Genomic DNA, 14596 nt, shown 5'->3' on the forward strand with positions numbered 1-14596 from the left:
GTAAGAAATTTCTTCTTATAGCTGGAAATATCACATGTTCCTGCTTCCAATCCTCTGATTTTACCGACTCCGTGGTAGTATCTGGGTTGAATTGGGTGTAAAAAAAATTGTGGTTACTTGCTAGAAACATTCCTTTTCTGTTATTTTGTGTAAATTTTAACCTTTCAATCCATAACTGTTTACTAATTTATTCCTAATTTTGGTTCATTTCTGACAAAAAAATTATAACAGAAAAAATGTTATGTGTCAGATTAGGTATTAAACTAGAAATAAAACAACAAATCAAAAAACATAACTATAATTCATTAAAATTCAACATCTCTCAAACACCTTATACAAATCCGGCAGATTAGCAACCTGCAATATTGCTCCATTGCTCACAAAACTGGTAGGCGGTAGAAAGTTCCTCCTTATAGCTGGGAATATCACATGTTCCTGCTTCCAATTCTCTGACTTTACCGACTCTGTGGTGGTATCGGGGTTGGGCTGGGAGTAGAAAATGGCGGTTTGACGGCTGAAGGTGTCGAAACATTCCTTTTCAGAGTCCCAGTTGACTTCGGTGACGAGGCGGACGACGTAGGTTGGTAGGGCGCCCATGAATGGGGTGTGGTTGTCTGGAAATCAGTGTTGCCAGGTGAGCGGAAGAGAATTATCATGTTTGAGTGTCAAAATTATCGTACCGATAAAAAATGTGACGTCCCACAGTAAAGGTACCTTATGGCGGCGTCTACGCTGTTATTAACGACGCTCCAATACTAATGCGATGCTACGCGACGGAAGCGCCAACCGCCATAAGGTACCTTTTTCCATATCCAAAGTATATGTATGCATGCCATTACTGCCAAGTTTGTGCAAGGATACTGTGGTTGTAGTCTAATAACTCACCCAGCAACAGCGGCAGCGCCAACAGTTGCCCATCGCTGCTCAGCTCTAGTGAGAAGTACTCTAGAAGCATGGCTCGCTTGCTCGTCAGTAGTTGACACATTTCTTGTGCCATTTCTCTCATATCTCCTGTTATTCAAAATTGAACTGTTTAGTCAGGAGTCAGGGTTGATTTTTAGGTGAAGTAATAATTGCTGCATATCGCCTGCAAGTTTCTTGAATACGGTGTTTAAAATTGTGTTGAAACACTGGAGAGCCTCTGAAGAGGTCTGTTATATATTTTGTATTGTAACAGTTATACAGGGTGTAACAGTAATAATGAAAATCAGTTTAATTAAGTACCTACAACTTGTAGTAAGTAGTAAAGTATACAGTTAGTCGGTAAAAATCCATGCCTCGAATGCGAAGCTGTACTTTGCACATTATGCGGTAACTTTTGTTGTCAAAAGTTGACTTTTGACCATCTAGTAATCACATAATATTGCGCAGTACAGCGCCCTCTATTTCAGCTGTCACCTTAGGAGGCACGATTTTTTCTTAGACTTTACACCTCTTCTATAATCTATAATTTTTGGTATTGTATTACGTACCTAGTTCAGGGTTCCATTCCGACTCCTGAGAAGACAAACCCAGCACAAACAACTCCTCCAAAGGCAGTGGGTTCGACAGCTTTATCAGACCGAAGTTTTGAAAGTCGTATAACAACGTTTCGTAGAATAATTCTTCACTGGAAACAGTGGAAAACGATAAATAGGCATCACAACATATTTATATAAGTTGTAAATGCGTACCTAATACAGAGTGGTACTTATTATTATTGGGGTGTTGTGGGCCTTTGAGTGACACGTCGACCAAGCAGTGATCTATTGTGACGGCCCTTTAAAGACCTTCTGAATCCAGGAAATTCCAGATTCTTTGGGCCATGTTCTGTACCTCCAAGGGTTGTCAGGGTTGCAATACGTGCCGCCCTAAGTTGGTACTTCTTATTGTCATTTTAGTGGTATGAGATGTTAGCAAATAATCATCGTAACCTTAGGCGGTATTGAATTACGTATTACAATTTTTGACAAAAAAAAAATTGACAGCCTCGGACGAGACTCGAACTTGTGACTCTGGGACACTAACTAATAACCTCTCTAATAACTGAGAAAAAACATTACAGACTTAAAAGTTCTAGTCTAAAAATAGGATTAATATACTATACTGTAGGAAATATTTCAGGTTAGCAACGCGTGTGTAACACCTGTGGAGTTGCAGGCGTCCATAGGATACAGTGACTGCTTACCATCAGGCGGGCAGGCCGTATGCTAGTTTGCCACCGTCGTGGTATAAAAAAAAGTTTTACTTACGTCAACCGAGTCGTGTCACACAAATACAGCTTCGTCGAGTGTTGTATTAGCGACTTATGCAAGTCTATACACCCAATAAATATCAAATTGGCCAATATCTCCCTCAGATTCGAATTGCACTGTTTTTCTACATCCATTCTTAACTGCTTTACACTCGTCAACTTAGTTTCAGTCCGTTCATACTTAAACGTTCTAGTTTTGAAAGATTCCTTAGGGTCTATGTAGCTTATGTTGCCTTGGTCTAAAGCGGAATGATTTGTCCATTTTTCCGGCATTTTATTTGTTACCACTGGTTCTTCTATAAGTGAATTTTCTAGGACTTCATCGACTACCATTTTGTCGTTAGTCTCTGTTGTTTTTGCAGTTTCTTTTCCAGGTAAGTGCCCTATTTTTTCAGTGTTAAGATTATTTGTGTCGTCTGTTTCGACAGGCTTGGTTCTGAAGAACTTGTCGATCTTCTGAACATCGGAGGTCACTCGGACCATGTTGTTTGGGTTAACTTTGGCGGCTTCCGTTGTTTTCTTGACCATTTCTTCGACCATCGTAGCGCCGGGTAGGCGTGCCTATAGGCATAAAAACAGTCCTCATAAGATATATCGGAGCGGCCGAGATGCTCAAAGACGGCTGAACATGCACCCTAACGCCTTGACTATAGAGATGAATTCAGATATTTGTGAGTGCTTTGGCCGCTCCGATGTTACTGATGGCGACTGTACCTATTTTGTAGACTTCTCACTGTCTCACAACCGATGTTTTACAACAGGACGCCACGAATCAGGTGATACGTGTGTGATACTGTCCTTCCCCAAAGAGAATTTGAAATAGAGATGTATTCTCAAAGAAAACTTTGTAGCTACGTAAATTTACTGCAATCTTTTGACACTTGATTAAAACTTTTAGAACGCCATTTGATTTTGATCCTTATTCTTTCACTGATAATTTGTTAAATATCAAAAAGTGGCGCCATCTTACCGGGCACAACCTAAAGGTTATGGCGCCATCGCTCGAAACCATGCTGTCATACCTTTGGCCTTTGATCTATTGGATGGCGCCACTTTTTAATATTTAACAAATTTAACGCATACGAGTAAAAGAATAAGGATCAAAGACAAATGGCGTTCTAAAAGTTTTAATCATGTGTCAAAAGATGGCAGTAAATTTACAGTAGCTACAAAATTTTCTTTGACAATCCACCTCTATTTAAAATTCTCTTTGCCTTCCCTCATGCATGACACATTCGCTCTCTAGACTTTCTCAGTTACTGCTCGAAGCAAAGCCGAAGACAAATAAACAATCAAATGTAGAAATAAAGATACAACTACATAACCTTATTATTATATTCTATAACTACCTAAGTACCTATTTAAAAAACTTCACATGTTAATGTCAGTTAGTCGATTTTAGATTTATCGAAACGTTATAAAGCTCTTTATTGTACATACTTGCGTATACAAGGTAACGTAACAAAAATAGTGGGGATCTGTTTAAGGGCATATTCGGTTCGGTATCATGTTCTGATTAACCTCCTTTGTGTTGTGTTCTTTTAACTGCTTAGAATTTACATGAAGTATAAAGTTACGAGAAATTTTGTCTTATTTATCAGACTGCAGCGAAATGAGTCGGATATTGTATGTCTTATATATCAGACTACGGCGGTTAAAAGGTTAAGAATAAGTGAAAGATACATTTTTTCGACGCCAATATGTTTTGGCCTTTGTAAGTTTGTATTGAGGGTTGGCCGACTTGAACGGCTTGCCCCTAAGACAAAAGTATTTTTTCGTGTCAAAAAATATGTCTTCTACTTTTTCCTTATTATAACAAGATGCCGAATATGCCCTTAAACGGGTCCCCGCTATTTTCGAATCTTGTACAAAACCCGCTTTTAGCTTGAAAATGTTCTTTGATCAGACACCTCTAGTTTCTCAATGTTCTTCGATTTTTGAACGTATCATAATGACATAAGGCTCCTTCTTGCGTGTGTTTAACTGCTTCCTAGCGTATACAAGCCCCCACGTTCTTCGATTTTAGAGCTTATCATACTGCCGTAAAGTCCAGTTTTGAACTTACCTGCGTGTACAACACCCGCGTAGAGTTACAACTGAGGAGTTTGCTTTCAACACAAGATTTTAACTTCTCAATTATTTGTTCCTCGTACAGGAACTGTACCTCATGCTTCGTAGGGTGTACATTTACGTCCACGTTTTTGGGATCTGAAAAATACTTTACGGTAAAGCATTCATTTGTTTTAATATTTATAGTGCGTGTCATCCACGATGACCGGCAGATTAGTCAAATCTAACCTTTAATAACATGGCAACTGGCAACCACATACCAGTCAAGACACGCGTCTTCGTGAATGACACGATCTTTTTTTTATATACTACGTCGGTGGCAAACAAGCATACGGCCCGCCTGATGGTAAGCAGTCTCCGTAGGCTATGGACGCTTGCAACTCGAGGAGTTACATGCTCCTTGCCGACCCTAACACTCCGCACCCTCGTTGAGCTCTGGCAACCTTACTCACCGGAAAGAACACAACACTATGAGTAGGATCTAGTGTTATTTGGCTGCGGTTTTCTATATGGTGGAGGTACTTCCCCAGTTCTGCTCTGCTCAAGATCAGGAATGACATCCGCTGAGCTATGCCCTACCACAAAGCGAGATGACATTCACAGTGCCCATACCTCTCTTTTGGACGTAGTTGAAAAGACATACCCGGGTCCAACTATACTAGGGGCTCTGTGAGCTGTATACCATGATTGCATAGAATAATTGATTATAATTAGACCTGGCGAACGCCCATGGTTCCGTCATTTTGAAAATATCCAAAAACTGAATCGACAAAAAATCCATATAATTATCGCACCTACTCATTAATTTGCACCAAAATCGGTTGAAAAATACGACCTGAAAAGAAGAACAGCCGACAGACATACGGCAGTATTTTTGCCCAAGTTGAAACTGAGACCTTCACCACAGAATAAGTAACAGTATTATCATACAGAACAGCCAAGCACCGCCCCGCCCCGACTCGGATCACCTCGTCCCTCGACAGAAATCTGGCGGACTCTCCGTTCGGTTAGCGACGCGATCACGGAACGTTCAACATGCCGGAGTATTGCCCTCGCTTTACTTGGTGAATAAGATGGGATTTTTACTTCTTAACTTAGTACTTACCTAATTCTATACTGAGGTAGACGAAAGCATGCGAATTCTTCGGCAAATACGTTGAGTACACGGAATCAACAGCTTTACGAATAGCTAAAAGAACAAACATTTAATTGAGAACATAGATATAGAGGCATATAATCATTATCTTTTTAGGAGAAGCCTAGTATTTTCGCTTAGGATTTTCATGTGTTTTATAGCCAGTTTATTTAGGTATAAAAATTGTTTAAAATTCTAAAAATATTATTAATTGTCCTAATCTACTAAGATTAGTTACTTTCAGTTGTCCGCATCACCCCTTACGCCCTCGATCGCTGTTTCATATTAGTTTTTCGGTCAAAAACTATTCCAGGCATACCTTTTTCAGACGAGTTCCTAGTTACTATAATAAAAAACTATTCGAAGTAGATTGTTTTCAAAATTCGTTGGCTAGTCTAAAAAATATAGTTAAAAGTAAGTTGTTTTAATATATAAGTACAGATATCAGTTATTTTTTCTATCGGATTCAAAAATTTGCTTGCTTTCAGTTAACATTATTTATAATTTATGAACCTCCAGGTCTTTTTGTTGTATTTTCCTTTTGTTGTGGTACATCGTTTGTATTGCATTGTTGATATGTTTATACGACTGTTTGGTTTCTAAATAAATTAAAATATATATATATATTTTTTTATCTTGTTTGTGTTGTTAACAATCTGACAGTTGAAAAGATCAGGATTTTATACAGGGAAAATGAATCATATCATACAGACATCAACTAATTTATCTCCAAATAAATTAGTTGATGTCTCCATGAAATAAATTAGTTTATGAAGACCTGATGCTTACTTACATTGCGAGTCAACTAAACGATGATTGATGAACAGCAGCATGACCCCTTTCTTATGCGAGTAGTTGACGTTCGTAATGAACCCGTGTACAGATAGCTTTAGCGTTTCATCTTTTATTTCCAGCTCCATCAGCTCTCTGGCTATTGAATTCCCGTGGATCTGAAATGAAGACAGTTCAACAACAATTGCCGCTGTTATTTAAATATGAAATATAAGTATTGTATAAAAGGTTCAAATTCCTTTGACTCTAGTAAGACGCATTCTGATGCGAGTCGTATAATCGGTACAATATTCCGAAAGATAGGTAAAGGCGGCCTTAACATTGAACGTTGGACGCTCCAATGTGCGAGCGGGACATCGCTATGTATGTACATACTGCTGTCTCGCTCACCGGAACGACAAATCTGCATCAATGTGATAACCGCGTAATAGTAGTGGGAAATAATTCAAATAAATGTTATTTAATTTCAGTACCATTTCGTACCTTGTCACAGTGACAATAGTATGAAGTTCATAGCAACTTTCATATTGATGGTCACTGTGAGAAAGTACGAAATGCAACTGAAATTATTTTTATTTTATTTATTTAGTTTATGACACACCAGTACATAAACAAAGCTAGTAAAGTAACAATTATACACACGTATAATACGAGTATCTATGCACCAATAACAGGTGTGCAACAACACTCAAACAGTTCGAGGTTTTTTACACTACATTATTAACTACAACTATACATTAATAGATAAGTGATTGAAACATGCATAGCATAAATTAAATGCTTTGACTGTATGACGGTAAACAATAATACTTACAATCCTAACATTTTCTATAACAGAAGAATTAACAGGCGTCTTCAAATCCGTCTTTTCCCCAAACTTCTTTAGCGTAAATCCAACATGGCTATTATGCACCGCATAACCGCCAACCACATCCATTATGTGTGTGTACTCTTCTGTAGGGCTTCGTAGGGCTCTCTTGCGGGCTATTACGTTGTAGAATAGGTCTTCCACCGTAATTTGAGTGCCGTTGTTACCGGCACATGCCTTTATTGGACCTTTTAGCTTGCCATCTTCATATGTTGCCCTGGAAATATCATTTTGACAATGTCGGGTAAATATTAAATTTCTACATAGTGTTTACTTTTTCTTCATTAATATTTTATACAGCAAATAGTGTTATAAGCATTGTGTTACATAACTTTTTAGGTTTGATGTAACGTGGGCCTATGTTAAGAGAAAAACAGGAAAAGTGCTGCCAAATCCTAACAGCCTGGTATCCAAGGAGCTGCAAACAGCACCAGAGGAGACCTCTATCAAGATGGGAAGATGAAATTAAACTAAACAGCGGACCCGAAATGGAGGAGACTGCTCTATGACAGACTACAGGGGATAGAGCTAGAGGAGGCCTTTGCATAATGGCACACTGAGTTAAAAGGTATACTCTAGACTCTTACTCAGGACAAAAGGGCATATAGATAAAAAAAAATCAAGCAGAAACATCATCAAGCATTTCTAAATACTTTCAAATGAAAGGAAAAATTTAAAAATTAACACCTCCTGCAGGACTGGAGCCTGCAACCATTGGAACATGGTCCAATAGCTTCTGCCAACTGAGTCACAGATGCCTACCAGATGTGTATGGATTTTTTCATTCCTTCCCTCAATGCTTAAGCGACTTGATCTTTAACAGATTATAAATTGATGTAACTGAATGTAACAACTCTACATATGCTAAACAAATAAATCAATACAAGTTTACTAAATAATTCTTTTGACTATGGCTCAAGTCATTACTAAGGAAGTCCTATTTTGGGTAAGGTTGTCTTCAAAATTTATTTAGTTTGTCATATTAACTTACTTGTAAGCACATTTAGAAGCTGCAGTTTTGGTGAGTATAGTCAAATGGGCAATATGGCTAATGCTTGCCAGAGCCTCTCCTCGGAAGCCGTAAGTATTAATCTCCAGCAGATCCTCATACTGGCTCAGCTTTGAGGTGGTGAAGCGCTCACAAACAATGTCTAAGTTGTCACTCCGGATACCAGTGCCATTGTCTTGGATCTAAAAAATATTGCAGAATGTAGTTATGGAGTAGACTGAATAGAGAATCAATCACCTGAAGATCATAGGACCAGTTTTTTTTATAAGCAAGTACATTATGAAAACTGGATGATGTAAGAAATGGATGGCTGGATCTAGCAAATTCAGGGTTTAATTAATTAAATATAAAACTACCCAATTAAAAATTAATATGATTTTTTTTATGGCATCGCGCTCCTGGGTATTATGCCAAACACGGGGAAACGGAATTAAAGTATAACATTATAACGGATAATTTGGAATTTTGGACAAGGATAACGTATATTATAATGTAACATACCTGCAAGTATTTCAAGCCGCCAGCTTTTACAGTAATAATTATATTGGTCGATTTGGCATCCAAACTGTAATAGAAAGGGTGTGTTAGCGTTTGAGATATTTCATAATAATAGAAGCAATTACTTGTTAATTTTACCTATTTTCAATAAGTTCCTTCAAAGCATTTGCCGGCCTTTGAACGATTTCACCGGCTGCTATTCGATTCACCACATCCTCACTAAGTCTTTTTATGATACCTGGTTCGGACATTGTTCCCTAAAGTTCAAAGATGTGGTTAAAACCATGGAAATTTATTTTTAAAAGAATAAAACAAACCAAAGAATAGATTCCGACCCCGAGTATTCAAGATTCAATATTCAAAATTTAAATTATGTTTGGGGCACAATTACAAAAATGGTGCTGTCAGAAATTACAATAATACCTCAATATTAAGCGTTTTTAATAAAAGCTTGAATAGCTCCAATGACACTAAGACAGTATACGTTCAGAAACGATTACTTATTATATTGAGGGATACTGTAGTTTTGCGATTTTTCCACAAGAATCTTTACAAAACAAGTCGAAAATTAAAAATAATGGCTACAAAACAGATTTTAATTGCAATCAATTGTATATTATATAATAGTAAATATAGAAAATGAAACTCAATTTTGTTCCGTTCTTTCAGTTATAAGTTTGAAATTTGAACGCACTTTAAACCACAGTCTTGACAAGTCTTGATCTTGACGTTCTGTTCTATACGATACGCTTACGCTAATTTGTTTTATTTTGAGTTTATCGCAAAATTTCAATGATTTTAAGCAATTTTTATTTGTATTAGAAGAGGCTATCAGTGCCATTCGTTAAAATGCAAGCTATGGATGTGGATAGTGATGAAGAACAGCAGCTATACGATATAGCGCAGCTAAATGCCGCTTTAGCACAAGACGATGAGCCTTCTATCCTCCTAGGCTCATTAAGCGGCAGCGTAAGTTCACTACGCTCTCGATCCATTCTCAGCACTTCTACTAACACCGCTGCACAGGAACATGCAAGAATCGACTCGGCATTAGCCCTTAACAAGCTTCTAGACGAAAAACTACGAAGGCTGGAATCAGTGCTCGTTGGTCGCTTACATGAATGCAGACAAAGCTTAAATGATCTACACAAGCTAGCAGTCCCTGCAGAGAAAGATCGGCAAGAAACGTTCCGCTATATAAACTGTGGCAAGCCATATTTTAAGGACAAATCAAATTTTCCAGCACCCGATAATGAAGATACTATAATTATGAAAAAAAGCAACATGTACGATTTTTCTGAGATCACTTCAGTCCCTGGCTGGACTGCAAAAGACAAAGTCAGTTTGAATAAACTCCTTCTTGAAATGTCAATTGATTTTAAAAAGAAAGAGTTGAACTCAAAGATTGCACATCTGAAACGCGAGAACAAAGATAAATGGTCAAGGAAATTAGAAAGACAAGTAGATGCAGTAAACAAAGAGATCAGTGCTTTAGGAAAAAAGACTTTAAAAGAACTAGCGTTGCCAATAGACCAGGAGTATGACTGGGACATAGTTGCAAATAAATTAAATAAAAGACATAGTGCTGCAGAATACAGAATATTATGGAAAGAATTTCTGCATCCTACCATCAATAAAGACCCTTGGAAACTGGAAGAACATGCCCGCTTTCAAGAAATAGTAACCAAGTACAACTTTCAAGATTGGGCTGCAATTGCTAAAGAACTGAACACCGGCAGAACAGCCTACCAAGTCTTTGTTTACTACAGAACTAACATGAGCAATACATGTTGTGGTAAAAAATGGACTAAGGAAGAGGAACAGTTCCTTCAGCGGTTGATTGAATATTATAAAGAAGAAGATTACATACCGTGGGGCAAAGTAGCTTCATCTATGGAGAACAGGACTAAGATACAAATTTACAACAAGTATTTCCGGCTTGTTGAGAAGAGGAAAGGTAGGTTCCTGCCAGAAGAGGATGCTGTTATATTGACATGTTTTGACAAGTTTGGACCAAACTTCAAAAAAATGTCAGAGTATCTACCAGGCCGTTCAGCAACTCAGATTCGTGTTAGATACCAAGTTTTAGCTAAGAAGAGGATCTCGGCTGTCTGGACAGTTCAGGAAGATCGGCAGCTGCTTCAACTGATGGCCAATGAGGAATGTCTGACCAACTACTCCAGTGTTACCAAGCACTTCCCTGATAAAACCCGAACACATTTAAGGGCTAGATATATTACCTTATTAAAATGGATGAAAAGACATCCAAACTTGTCACTTGAAAATGCACCAAGAAGAGGTGCCCGGCGCCTTGGCCACGGACTTGCCACTGACAACCTAAACAAAGCGACTGAAGTTCTAAAGAAGAGAATAGAAACAGAAATCGATAATAGAAAAAGCAAAAGGATCACAAGGGAATCACCACAAGAAGTCATAGAAGATGCCATTATAGCTAATCTTTTAACTGAACATGTTAAACAAGAGGAGGAAAAAAAGCTACATGAAATCTATCAAGAAGATGAATTATTTGTTTTAGATTCTAATTCTGTAGTATCAGCAAATAATCTCAATGTGACGAATCTGCAAAAAATGATCATTTTCTTGAGAGCAAAATTGAAACAGGACCTTTTTAAAAAAAGCTCATATGCTGAACAGTACCCCGGCTTGCTAAATACGCAGCAGGAAGTAAATTTATTTCAAGTAAAGAGTTACTCAAGAAAACAATCAACAGCAGCTGTTACGTTTGCTAATGCACCAGATATATGGGGAAATAACACTTTAGGCAGCGTGACATATGTGCTCCCTCCACACTATGCAACAATAATAGGATGTAGAAAGCTCATGGCATATGTGAATTCTAAGACCATAGAAAACACATCAAAATCTGATGTGAATATCAATCTGAATCTATTGATGAGAAAAAATCTCATTTTCAAAGAGCAAATGTTTCTTTTAATGGAGAGGTTTAATTCACTGTTTCTGTATTCAATGCTTCTGTCAAATGAGGGACCGGATCGAGTAGGGAAACATGTAGTGACTGAAAATAAACAGAAGATTGATACAACAAAAGCTCAGCTTAATATACTCTCTAGTGTAAGCATTCCAGGTCCATCCAAACCTATCAGAAGCAGAGTTAAATCAGATTCACAAAGTGACACTAATATGAGTATAGACTTAGACTTGGAGCCTGAGAATAATCTGAAGGATCAATGTTGCGTTCAGAAAGTTGTTGTTGATGATGTGGTTAGGTTTATAGATGTAGACAGTTCCAAGGCACAGAGAAAAAGAAAAAAGCAGTATGTGTGCTCTTATTAATTCATTAAATTTATAGTTAGCACTAGTGTCTAGATTCTAAATCTAAAGGACCGAAACAGTATTGTGAAGATTCTGATTTAATTTTATCTGTGTTAGATACTAACTGTAAGTTAGTATAGTTGTAAAAAACTTGCATTGCATAGGCAATGAAAACCATTTTAGTATTTTAAGAAAAGGTGTCTAAATATTCTTGCCAAATAAATGTTTTCATGTAACATATTTTTGTTTTTATTATGGTGTAAATGGAAAACTGGCCAAACACAAAACATAACATTTAATTTGGCAACTCAAATAAAACATGTAGATGCTACCTATTCAGTTACTCTACTATTGAACAATTGGATATCTTGGAATGTCTACCTTGATTATTATTTTTTGATGGTAACAGAAAAAACCTTCCAACACCAGATAATCGAAAACAAGAAAAGTTGTAACACAAGTTTATTTTATTGATAAATATAATTTAATTAACAATATCAGTTTAAATCTTGGTATCTTGGAATGTAGCTCACATTCTTTTAACCTTTATTTTCCAAGTGCTCTAAAAATCCCTTGGAACATCTGACAGACTGCTGGTAACATTTTTCAAAACCCTTGGAATCAGCATCCTGAAAAAAAAAGTATTTTCATGTTTCATTTAAACGAATTTAGACCTTAATGCATGACAATATGATTTAAATTGATAAAGATAGAAACAAAATTTTAGGTGGGATGGTTTAGTTGATCACAATTTGTCAGTCTTTGTGACTTGAGATGAATTAAAATATATATAAATATACTAACCCCCTCCTTTGTGCAATACCCAGTTGCCTAATTTGCAAATTGTTTTTTTTTTTTTTTAACTTTGACTGAAGCATAACTAGTATTTAACTTACATAATAAGGATCCCTAATGATCCTGTCACCCTGAGGATCAAAATCACCAAACAAAAGCAGCTCAGCCTTGCTGTTCTTAGGAGCTAGTCTCTTGAGGTCCTTCATGTTGGCCTCGTCCATGCCAAATATGTAGTCATAATGGTTGAAGTCTTCTTTTGTAATCTGCAACAAATAAACATTTTCACAAATAAATAACTTCCCAAAAATAAAATAATCCGGGCAGTTTTTTTTTATAATTTACCTGTTGCCAGTAGGAACAATTGAGAAAAACACTCAAGCTTTTATCATTGGGACAGCTGGGAATAACCTGTACCAATATTTAATATCCTGTAATGTTTTACCTGTCTAGCACGATTGTTATATGGAACATTATGCTCCTTCATAGTGTCCATAGCGCGATAGTCTGGTGTGTTTCCGACATGCCAAGCGCCGATAGCGGCACTGTCGATCTCCCAATTATCTCCGATGTTCAAGTCATTCACGGTCTTCTGGAAAACGCCTTCGGCTATCGGCGAGCGGCAAATGTTTCCTAGAACACGTATTTTCACTTTACCAGTGCTTTAGCGATACATACTGCTCTAAGTTTTAAGAGTTCATTGTGCGTTTTACAGCCTTATACATACTTTTTTTTTTTTTTTTTTCTAGGGGGGAAAATGCATTCCGCATACCACCCGGGTGCGGGGGGCGACCCGAGTGGTTATGTGGGACTCCCGTCCAGGCTAATGAGGCCGACGGTATACCCACTAAAAACCCCCCATATGTCACCTCGCCGCCTTATTGGTAGGGTTACGGGAACGCTTGCGCACTCATCCGCGACCCCACCAGCGGCAGCCGCCCGCGAGCGGCTCCCTCGCAAATGCCCGAAGGCCCTTCACGCTAGGCGCGCCAGATGGTTCGACGCGCCTTCCTCCTCGGCCTCCGTCCTGCAGTGTAGCGGACCCCCCCGAGCCCGCCACAAGGAGGCCACGGGCGCCAGAAAACTCCCAGCGCCCGGCGGCAGATGAGGTCCATGGTTCTGCCGCAAACCACAAACTCGGCTGCAGAGGACAGGGAGAACGGCACACCGTAATACCGACACTCCTCTTCCTCTGCAGCCCCACCAACGCCGCTACTGCGGAACGGCCCCGCCAAGGTCGCAGGGGATAGGGAGAGTGGCGCATCGTGATACCATCACGCCTCTTCCCCTGCGATCCCACCTCGGCCGTCGAGGATAGGGAGAACGGCTCACCGCAATACCGACACTCCTCTTCCTCGACGGTCCACCTCCAGCGCGTCACAAGCGGGCTCACCAAGCCCACTTGGAGCGTCCTCCTCGGGCCAGCCCGCACCTCAAACAGGCCGGCCCTGGTTGCCTCTTCGCTTCACCGTGGGTGACCAAGCCACGGCTACTAAGCCCCTCCACCACGACAAGGTGGGCAACCCGCGGGGGGTGCCTTATTGGTTGCCTCTTCGCTTCACCGTGGGTGACCAAGCCACGGCTACTAAGCCCCTCCACCACGACAAGGCAACCCGCGGGGGGTGCCTTATACATACTAACATACCAAGACAAATAAACAGTGCTTTCTTTTTCTCGGCCATTGTTTATGAGGTTACTGCGAGTGCGAACGTAAATTAAATATTTTTCGTTGGAGGAAAACTTTTCCTGGGAATTTAATTATAATGGGAAGATTGGGAACTTGGGAAGTCGCGCATCTGAATCATCTGTCAATGTCACGCCAATGTCATTCTTACTTTGATCATTTCAGACATCTCTTTTCACGCTGGAATTTGAAAATTTTCACACTTTTTCATGGTTTTGCCA

At 38.9% G+C, this 14596-nt stretch overlaps 3 protein-coding genes across 3 annotated transcripts; 1 reads left to right on the top strand and 2 right to left on the bottom strand.

The window, feature by feature from the left end:
• Positions 1-282: 282 nt before the first annotated feature.
• On the bottom strand, positions 283-9036 carry LOC133529822 (DNA mismatch repair protein Mlh1). The gene is made up of 11 exons (XM_061867632.1): positions 8744-9036; positions 8609-8672; positions 8090-8289; positions 7045-7315; positions 6232-6388; positions 5409-5492; positions 4299-4441; positions 2232-2794; positions 1473-1609; positions 886-1011; positions 283-614 (listed from the first exon to the last, which is right to left on the bottom strand). The coding sequence occupies exons 1-11, from the start codon at positions 8854-8856 to the stop codon at positions 313-315; spliced, it is 2160 nt and encodes a 719-aa protein (XP_061723616.1). The 5' UTR covers positions 8857-9036; the 3' UTR covers positions 283-312.
• Positions 9037-9324: 288 nt separating this feature from the next.
• LOC133529820 (snRNA-activating protein complex subunit 4 homolog) lies at positions 9325-12137 on the top strand. Its single transcript, XM_061867630.1, has one exon. It carries the CDS (start codon positions 9455-9457, stop codon positions 11918-11920), a length of 2466 nt encoding a protein of 821 aa, XP_061723614.1. The 5' UTR covers positions 9325-9454; the 3' UTR covers positions 11921-12137.
• A 210-nt stretch (positions 12138-12347) lies between these two features.
• On the bottom strand, positions 12348-14534 carry LOC133529828 (low molecular weight phosphotyrosine protein phosphatase-like). Its single transcript, XM_061867639.1, has 4 exons — positions 14337-14534; positions 13137-13324; positions 12796-12957; positions 12348-12528 (listed from the first exon to the last, which is right to left on the bottom strand). The coding sequence occupies exons 1-4, from the start codon at positions 14371-14373 to the stop codon at positions 12439-12441; spliced, it is 477 nt and encodes a 158-aa protein (XP_061723623.1). The 5' UTR covers positions 14374-14534; the 3' UTR covers positions 12348-12438.
• Between the last annotated feature and the right edge of the window lie 62 nt (positions 14535-14596).

Source organism: Cydia pomonella, chromosome 21, assembly GCF_033807575.1.
Source record: "Cydia pomonella isolate Wapato2018A chromosome 21, ilCydPomo1, whole genome shotgun sequence".
Classification (NCBI taxonomy): Eukaryota; Metazoa; Arthropoda; class Insecta; order Lepidoptera; family Tortricidae; genus Cydia; species Cydia pomonella.